General features: G+C 41.9%; 1 protein-coding gene across 1 annotated transcript; it reads right to left on the minus strand.

Annotated features, from left to right (window-relative positions):
- Window positions 1-257: 257 nt before the first annotated feature.
- Window positions 258-9402, minus strand: PURB (purine rich element binding protein B). Its single transcript, XM_070369397.1, has one exon. It carries the CDS (start codon window positions 8700-8702, stop codon window positions 7788-7790), a length of 915 nt encoding a protein of 304 aa, XP_070225498.1. The 5' UTR covers window positions 8703-9402; the 3' UTR covers window positions 258-7787.
- Between the last annotated feature and the right edge of the window lie 866 nt (window positions 9403-10268).

A 10268-nucleotide genomic window follows, 5' to 3' on the forward strand; every position in this document is an offset into this window, starting at 1 on the left:
ACCAAAGCATGAAACCATTTGCAACTTTGATTTACTCCATAGACTGCTTACTAACTAGAAAAGGGTTATGCAAACCCAGAGGGTCTGGAACTAAATGGCTGTATTTCAGATGAAATGTGCAAACAGCTTTTAAATCACTTCAAGTGGAAACTCACACAATTCCAGACCCATTTATGAACCCCAGTAGAGGGTGTGTGCTATTTCCCTCCCAGTCAACACGTAATTCCTTAAATGAGACAACCAGCACAAGACTGTCATTCACGTTTCCGCATACTTTATTTGTTACAAACATACAATTTTTTAAATATAGACTGTAAAACTCCATTTGCAAAAGTCTGTTATTGTAAGGAGTGCACACCAGCAGTAAGGATTTTTTTTCTCTATGAGTTTTTCTGTCAGTTTTGCTAGTTAGTGGTAAATACGGGACCCGCCATTTTACAGACTGACTGAAGCTTTTGGCTGTATTCACATTGTTCTTTTGAAGCAGCCCTGCTCGTCTCAAAATTGACCGGAATCAGCTTCAACCTCCAGGCAGTGAGATCAACAGCCCGTCTAAACTATGCTTTTGAATGGTTTCCAGGAAGTATGAGTTCTGAATGGGTACTGCACTTCACGGATTTGTTTGAATTGCCCATGCAGCTGTGTTTGTTAAAGTGCATTCTTCTTTTAAAAAATAAGAGGAATAATCTTTACTCTTTAACCAAGGTACTTAAAAAAAATGAACTTTTTGGTCTCTCAGCAGATATTCCCAAATTGATCCTATCACTACAAATTTTAGTGTTCTATTTACAAATATTTATAGGGTAACAGGTGGAGGGGACCTTATAAAATTAAAGGTGCAGCTTCTCTTGAAGCAGAAATCAGTTCTACAAATTCATACATAGGAGTACACACTTGGTTTACAATGCACAAGCATTTGGATATTTACAGAGACTGAAGACATCCCCAAAAACCCTCTTTAAAGTAACTTCCAACCTAAAGTCTAGTTGTACATCTAGATCAGGAAGCTCTGTCTCCTGCTATCAAGATTTGGTTTTAATTCATTCTAATTATGTCTGTAGATTCTCTATGGGCAGGACATCAGTCCCAACTTTGGAATGAAGAATCATCTAGTCTAAGGAAGCCCCTGGTAGATCTGACTGGCAGTGAAGGTTACTATAGAAAGTGTATTATTTGGAAATATGTCAGAAAATGGACAGACTTCAAAAAATGGACTTGGGAAAACATCTGCATAGAGGTGCAAGACAGAATAAATACTAATCATTTTAGAACTTTAGAAAAAGAGAAGCCCAAATATACTGATAACCACAGTCATTATTCCAATTATTGATAATCAGTGGAAAAAACCTCAAATTTACTTGCCTGCTACTGTAACATGCACAGCTCTCAAGTATGCCCTGTACTTATTTAAAATCAGTTTCTGGACTTCTGCCCGATCTATTAGCTTCTAGGAATACAGGCAGCTTTTGAAACAGAAGTGACATGTAGGCTAGGAGAAAAGGGTTTATGCCTCATACCTGAACAGTTTAAGATGCAACTCTCAAATTTCTACAAATGTTTTTGTTTTGCAATTTTCTTTCTCTACCTGCAGTTATGTATGTCCTTGAAAAAGGGATTTTTAAAAGCGAAGAAATCTACCACTTGCCACTCTACTTCCAAATATGTATAATAAAGACTTTTTGAGCCAGCTTGATCTTATAATACAGGGCAAGAATGGGGATGAGAGTTTAAGAAATGAGACGATCTACATAAATTTTCTTGAAAGATTTACTCACTGATGTCTTTGAAGTAGGGAAGGAAAAAAACAAACAAACTCATGTCTTCTTCAATATGCTAGTGGACAATGAACTTGGATAGGTTTATTGCTTTCTTTCCAATACTCTGGGCCCACATTTCATCACACTAAAGGTATGATCAGCCCTCTCTTATCCATGTCAGTAGGCATTTTATATACATAATATGGGGAAAATGATATTTGCTCCTAGACTCAAAATCCCATGTTAATAAAGTAGTCATATTCTTTTATCAAACCATGTTAGAATCACCTACGGAAAAAAATAACATTTCTGCATCAAATAAAGCTTTGCCCTCCTGTAATTAGAAGTCCTATTAAGCAGTGACACTACCAATACAGCATTTACTGTTATTTTAACATGGCTTTACCTATCCCCATTGCAATGTCTAATTCAAGAGGCATGAGTTAATTTTCAAATGAAGAGTAAAAGATTGCAAATAAAGGCGATTACATTGATGGCATATTCCCTATTTCATTAGGAAATATAAAATACATTCATAAAGGTCTTAACTTGGATCAGGGGTACAGATATCAACTAGATATCAATTTCTAGATATCTAGAAATTACTAATGTCTTCATGACGCAATATTTTTCAAATTTAATTTTCATCCTGACAATTGGACCACATTTATTAAATAAGAGTCTGTTAAATCCATCAGTAATGAAACTAAGTTTTAAGACTGAGGGCTGCGAACAGCGACTTTAACTAAATAGCAGGTAAACATATCAAGAGAAGTCATCATTCAACAGTCCGCTCTCTCTTGAAGCTTCTGGGGGTTACCATTTGAAAATTAATGACTGTTTTTCTAGATTAAAAACAGGGGAAATGAGGTGATAATGTCCATTTCCACCTTATGCCTGGAATTCCAAATGGGCACTGTCATGTACTTTTGTGTCTATACATATATTTTTTAGGTAAATGTGGTTCTTTTTTTCTTTTTCTACAAACAATCACCACCCGCCCCCCCGCCCCATTATCCAGTTTATTCAACGGGAATAGTAACTGTTTAGGAAGACACCTAATCGATTTACAGTACTCTAAAACCAACCCTGAAAACTGGCAATTTCATTCATTTACTGTAACTTCAGTGCCGTATTGACAGAAAAAAAAAAGTTACCTTAAGGCTCAAGGGAAAGTAACTTATTAAATCGTGAATGCAGCATTGTTTACTCTCCCGTCCATTGGAAACTAGCAAAATGCATTCTAGATCAGTAATACAAACTTTCTAACATTAGCAAAGATTTCTACTTTTCTTACACAGAGTTAAAACAATATTCAAAAGCAAATTATCTAGGGAGCCTGAGAAACCATGATCCACATCACACACAGATTCCATGTATTTCATGATCAAAAAGTGCTTTATCTGAGAAATATGTCAGGGCTAAAATGGAAATATACAAGGAAAAAAATCACTTGACACTTTCTCAAGTGAAGTACAAAATGGAAAAGGAGCAAAAAGATGGGAGGCGCTGCTCTTTGAACAGGCCTTATGCAGGTGACTTTTAGGGTATACTAAATTAAAATTGTTTTAAGAGTTAACAGTGGAATTTTACACCACTATATGTATTCTAAAACCTGAGATTGTACATCAAAGCAGTCTACTTTCTTATCAGAGCAATTCTGATACTTCCTAAAAATAGAAGACAACTCAATTGAATTAATAACTCCAGGGTCAAAAACATTAACTTTCCCCAATAAACAAGGAGACCGACCACATTAGATACCAAGAGTGCTACAGAATGCCTCTCGACAAAGAGTCATTTTTACATAAGCAAAAAGTCACTTCTCTCCTTCCCCTTCTCACAGATCAAGGCCACACTATTCTCAAATGAATATCTACTGAGAGATCAGCTGTGCATTGGACAAAGTACCATAACTGGGTTAAAAATGAAAACAAAATTTACAGTGAAGAATACCTATGTGCATGGCTTACACACTCAAGCTTCTCAAGTTCATCCACCTCAAGAGCAAGGTAGACACAAATGGGTAGTTACCTTTTAATACCTTGTGGAGAGCATATTCTACCCCCTGTAAAGCCAGTCAAGGTCACATTTAACAAAGCATTCTCAGCAACTATAGTGCCTGAAGTGTGCAGCCATTTACAGACCACTCAATATGAGGGCATTATTATAACCAGCCTCTTTTGCCCACAACCCTGCATTTTCAGATAAGCCAGGATAATTGTTTTGTTTTTTGAGAAAACTGAAGCTTGAATCTCTTAAAAGACCTGCAATTTATTGCAAAGTGATAGAGAGGTAACAGGGAAGCGTTAACAGCCTGCCTGCACCAAAGCCTCAATCATTTTGCAGTAAATAATTATGGAAAGTGACTTGACAAGTAGCCATGTGTGTATCACAGCTACAGTCATTTATACCACCTACATGCCTCCCGTAGTAACATAGGGTGTCTGGGTTTTTGGTTTGGTTTTCACTTTGATTTTTGGTGCCATATAGATTTACACTGTGTCCTGTGCAGCATATGCACTGGAAACTTTCTCCACTGACTAGAACTGCCATTCTACTTGAATGAAAGGTAGGGACAATAGAAACCAGAAGGCAAGAGTAGTATCTCATCACAAATTTTTGATCCTTCGATTTTGTTCTTAAAATTTCTCATGTCTGCAGCAGTTTGAGAAACAGACATTCTACCAATTCTCCGAAAAAGAATTTTAGTTTCCCACTTCTCAGGAATATGACTGTTTTGAACACATGATTAGCTGGGATGTTTGCCAAAGTTGAAAAACAGTCCTAAATCACTGTTCATAGTAGCGGCTGAAAGACAAAACACAAAATTGCTTTCCCATAGTCTGTATAATGCTATTTTCTGACTGGAATTAACAAAGATCATTTCCTTTAATAGGCAGTATTTATGAATGAGTTCTGAAAGCCAGCCTGTTAATATCACTTTGTTTAACAAACCACACACTGAAAGTGTAGTCTGTGCTTTGCAGATTTCTATTGTCCCTAGTACTGAATGAGGATCAGTGAATGCTACAATTAATCCACATCCTCCTGTAATCTTCCTGCAGTGAGAAGAGAGGCCATGAACCACCCCTGCAGGAGAAACAAACCTTTGAGATTGGTTAAGACTTAAAAACCCACCACTATGACATTTACCATTTAATCTTACATAGGCAGGTCAAAATTTTAATATAAATTACTTTTTCCAACACATAGCTTATGCATTCTTTGCTCCTTTTTTTGGAGGATTCTCAAATTGATATCTAAAGATTTACATATGATATATTACTGTTATATGGTCTAATGACTAAGAAAATTTCTCTGGTAACCAAAGCTGATGCCATATATGGTAGTGTTCTTGGCATATACTCTATATGCCTCAGACCACTTCCACATTCTTTCTATTCAGCTAATTATAGCTTAGTAGCCACTGGTGAAGGATTGTGAAGACCCTGTCATTTCTACAGAGTAGAAAGGCAAGGCTAGTTGCTGCAATTCAGCCAAACAAAAAGAAAAGAAAAAAGAATAAACCAACCCCTTAAAAAGGAGAGGTACTGCACCTTTGCAAAATTGAACTGGCTCACTGCAGCTGAGCAACAGAACCACCACTGAAGCAGGAAAACAAGTTGGTCTATACAGGAATTATACATGTTTTGAAAATGAAAAAGTTACAGCAATCAACTAAGAGCTGCAACTTTAATCTTCATTGCTGCCTCAGAGTTTGAAACTTATAAACAGTTTATGCAAACCTAATAATGCTATCTTCTCAGCCCCTTTACTAAAACTATTTAGGGATTTGTTCTCCGCAGCAAAGAAATAAACACTCAAAACACACAGGTAAATACAGCAGGACATTATTGAAAACAGCTGCCTTGTAGTACAAAATACAGTACAAGTATACAGATGTCATTAAAACATCAAAAATACTATTGCTCCCATACAATTTAGGAAACATTCTTTGCAACGGAGAAAGTTGTTTTTTAAAAAAGAAAAGCTTAAAAAAAATCTGTTTAAAAAGTCTACTGTGGATGATGAGTAGAGAAATAGTCTGAAAAGGGCACCAATATTTGTGGCTCTTCCACTTTTTAAAAACAAAAACAAAAAAATCTAAGATCAATGATATTCTGAATCAAACCTAATTTTTTAAAAAAGCCTAATTTTATATACACAATTATTCCCTCCCTCTCAGCCACAATTCATGAAAACGACCTTTTTGTATATTACTTATTTCCCAATAAATACAAAAAGATTGTAGGTTGAATAATACCAAAATAAGATAATAAAAAGGTATGCAATAAATTAAAAGGCAGCTCAAATAAAGGGCAGGCATGCAGTTTAAAAAAAAAAACGAAACTAAGATTGTGGAGGTGGGGTTACTTGCCTCCTTGTTGAGAAGGTGTCGCACAAAGTATACCTGAAAACTTTGGAAAGACCATTAGCTCCCATTCAATTCAAAGTTACCTAGGTCTATGACACTTCTAGGAATACCTTTTGATGGGGTGGGATTAACTTGATTAGTAAAAATCATACTGAAAATCCATTTAAAATATAGAAGAGGCGATCCTTGAAAACCCCAACTTTTATTCTTGAAAGACAGCTGGATAAACTGGCAAAAGCCAGTTTGTTGAAATTTCAAGATGGTATAAAAATGCTTCCAGGATATAGTCAGCATATTCACGTTCATTTCAGCTCCATTCAAATGGATTTCAGCTTCAAAGGGCACGCTGCTTGAATCACTCATCCATCATTTGCCAACTTTGATTGTGAGGTACTGATACAATGGACCAAGTTCTTAAAAATTTATTTTAAAAGAATAAATGATGCTGGAATTCTGGACCTGAGGATTTTAGTATTTGAACAAATCCACAGATTAAACTGAAGGTAGATGACTTCAGTTTTGGTTACTTCCAACTTTTCTGTGTGGACTTATATTCCATTAAAGCTCAGGCTTGTAGCCACAATGTTCCTTTTGTAAAGATGTCCAAGTTTTATGGTTTAAAATCCAGCCAACCAGTGGCCGAAACAGCCGAATTAGCCATAATTCACTGGCTCACACGGTGGAGCCACGGGTATCTGGCTCTCATTCATATCTAAGCCATGACCTCCATATTTGGAGATCGGGGAAGAACTTTAGTGAGCAGCAACCAATCCACTCAAACAGTTTTCCTTGTGCTTTATGCCTGATTTCTTATTGTGCCTACCTCAGCAACCCCCAATGTAAAACTGCTTTTATCTTTGAAAAAAATCTGCCAACTTCCAAAACATTATAGTAAGGGATTCTAGTTCAAGGATTGACATCTGAATCCATTTGCATCCCGGAAAATAATTCTGCAAAGACAAGACACGGGCCTTGGTCCAGGTTCTATGCAAAACCATTTAAAAATGGATCCAATTTGTTTCTGTCCCTGGTGGCTTCTTTAATTCTTATTTTGCCCTGTCTATGATTATGTAAAGTTGCATTCCTTTTCATGAAACTTGTACCCTCAGGACTGGGTAACTGCAAAGGCCTCTCTCTTCACAAGAATTCCATGAAGATCTAGATCCAAAACGCTGATTTCAATGGAGGTGAAGGGATAGACACTGCAACAATGAGGTCTAGAAAGATCTTTAGATCAAGTTACCCAAATATAACACAAATTGAGCTGTCATCAACGGGTCTGGGTAACTGATGAGGTGTTCCTTGGCCAGCGTGCAAGGATCTATCCCATCCAGGGTTATCCTGATGGATTTAGGAACCTTAGCTGGGAAGGAAGAGAAGCTGAGACTTCTGCTCAGGTGAGGAGACGCTGTTGTCCTCTCTTTGCAGATTACTGTCAATTCCTTGGAACTTTACTGCTTTTCTCTAATTGTCCTGTTTTCTTACGGTTATTTCTCTTAATTAACTATATTATTTAAAATTTTGTTTTCCCCCTCCGGGGCCTCCCTTGCTTCCCCTCCACTAGCTCACTGGGGATGAACAGGAAGGGGAATTCTCTAGCCAAGGAGACGGTGGTGGGGTGGGGAGGCCCGTAAGGGAGGAAGCCGCGAGTTTCAATCCTCATCCACCTCCTCTCCCTCTGACTCGTCCCCGCCGCGTCGCTCATAAAGCTTATCCCTCTGCCGCTCCTGGATCTCTTTCATCTCATCCGCATATCGGCAAAACGCGCCCCCGAACTTGCCCCAGGCCTTGAAAGGGACCGTGATGGCGTTGCGGTAGGACGGCTTCACCTCGCTCACGCGCAGGAACACTCCGTACTTGTTACAGCCCACGTCGAAGAAGAAACGCTTGGAGTCCACCGTGATGGAAGTGCCTTCTGGGAGCTCCCCGTACAGGCCGCCCCCAGGGCCTCCGGCGCCGCCGCCCGGGCCCCCCGCCAGCTCGTCATCCTCGCCGCCGTAGTCGTCGATGAGCTTGGCCAACGCGTCGCGGAACTCTATGAGGCCCTGCGCGGGCAGCGCAATGGTCTGGCCGCTCTGCAGGCCGCCGGGTCCTGGGCCACCGCCGCCGCGGTTGACCGTCTGGCGGATGCGCAGGAAGCGGCCGCGCTGGTTTTCCTTGAGGTCCAGGTAGTACTTGCGGTTCTCGCGTACCAGGAACTCGCTCTTGAGCGCGCGCCGCGGCCCACCGCCCTCCTCGGCGCCCGCCGCCGCTGCCACTTGCTCCGGGCTGCTGGGGCCCAGCTGCGCGTAATGCTCGATGAAGTCGCCCAGGTAGTCACGGAACTCGGCGGCCACCGCCATGGACAGCGTAAGGCGGCTCTTGGAGCCGCCCGCGCCCACCTCGGCGATCTTGAGAAAGCGGCCTTTGGCGTTCTGCTTCACATCTAGGTAGAACCGTTTGTTTTGGATGTCCAGCCGCTTCGAGGCCAGCTCCTGCGTCTCCTGCTCGCCGCCGCCGCGGGACGCGGGCTGGAAGCCGCCGGGCCCGCCACCGCCGCGCTCGCTGCCGCTGTCGCCGTCCGCCATCTTCTCGGCCGCCGCCGCCGCCGCCGCGCCCAGGCCGCCGCCCGCCGCCCGCCGCGCTCGCGCCCCTGCCCTCCGCCCTGCGGCTCGCTCTCCCGGGCCCCCCAGCCTCGCTCGCCGGCCCGCTCACGCGCTCCCGCTGTTCATCGCCGGCAGCCACCGCCGCCGCCCCCCCATCGCCCCCGCGCCCCGCCCCGCCACTTCCGCCGGGCCAGCTTCCGGCGCGCGCCTCCGTGACGCCGCCCCGCCCCGCCCCGCCCCGCCCCCACGTTCTCGCTGCCGGAAGCGCCGCGCAAGGCGGCGGCTGCGGGGCGCAGGGTAGTGACGTCACGGGTCCGCGGGGGTCTGGGGATCCTGGAGACCCAAACTGGGAAGGAACTCTGGAAGCTTACGGGCGACGGAAACAGTCTGCATCTTGTTTGTGGTGGTGGTTTTACAGATAGCCGAAAGTGATTCAAACTACGCTTTAAATAAATGCGGTTTATTCTAGGGAGATTATACCGGACTACAGTTATTATTTACGAAAGAGGAATTAAAGGGAGGAAGATGTTGGGGTACTCAAAACAAAACTAACCTAATAGGATTGCTGTATAAGAATCCGTGAGTGATATTTAGCATAATGACTGAGTTATAGTGAGTGCTCAATAAATACGTACTCTTAGTTCGTGGAATACTGTACATAGTGCCTGGAACATGCTTGGTAACATCATCATCACCGTCTCAGTGGCGTAAGATAAAATGATGGCCTGAACTAAGTAGTGGTAGTGGGGATGGAGTTTAGGAAAGGAGTTAATTTTTATAAAGCACGTACGTACAGGGACTGGTAACCGTTTTACACGTTAACTTGGAAGAATACTTGTTTCATGTGTTACATTGTGTGGAGAAACAGGAATGGATTTAAAAAGTGAACAGTGGGACTTCCTGGTGGTTTGGTGGCTGAGATTCCATGCTCCCAATATAGGGGGCTAGATCCCACATGTTTCAACCAAGAGTTCACTTGTGGTAACTAAAGATTTCAATGCTGCAACTAAGACCGGCAACAGCCAAATAAAGTGAAAGTGAAAGTCGCTCAGTCTTGTCCTACTCTTTGCAACCCCATGGACTGTACAGTCCATAGAATTCTCCAGGCCACAATACTGGAGTGGGTAGCTGTTCCCGTCGCCAGGAGATCTTCCCAACCCAGGGATTGAACCCAGGTCTCCCGCGTTGAAGGCGGCTTCTTTACCAATTGACCCACCAGGGAAGCCCAGCCTAATAAATAAATATTAAAAAAAAAAAAAAGTAAAATGTGTATCTTTTGATGGGGGGAGGTGTGTGCTAAGAGTCATTCTGCCTGGGTCTGAATCCCATACTAGTTGTGAGGTTTTGGGTACGTCAATTAACCTCTTAAGCCTTAGTTGCATAACTTGTTAAATAGGAATAATAGTAACTATCTTGTGGAGTTGCTATAAGAATTAAGTGAGATAATGCACATAAAGCACTTCACCTGGCACAGAAGAAGCACTCCCCAAGTTTTTCTTTTTCTTTTTTTGGATGTGTCATGAGGGATATTACTTCTCCAGCCTGTGT

Source organism: Bos mutus, chromosome 4, assembly GCF_027580195.1.
Source record: "Bos mutus isolate GX-2022 chromosome 4, NWIPB_WYAK_1.1, whole genome shotgun sequence".
In the NCBI taxonomy this organism is placed as follows: Eukaryota; Metazoa; Chordata; class Mammalia; order Artiodactyla; family Bovidae; genus Bos; species Bos mutus.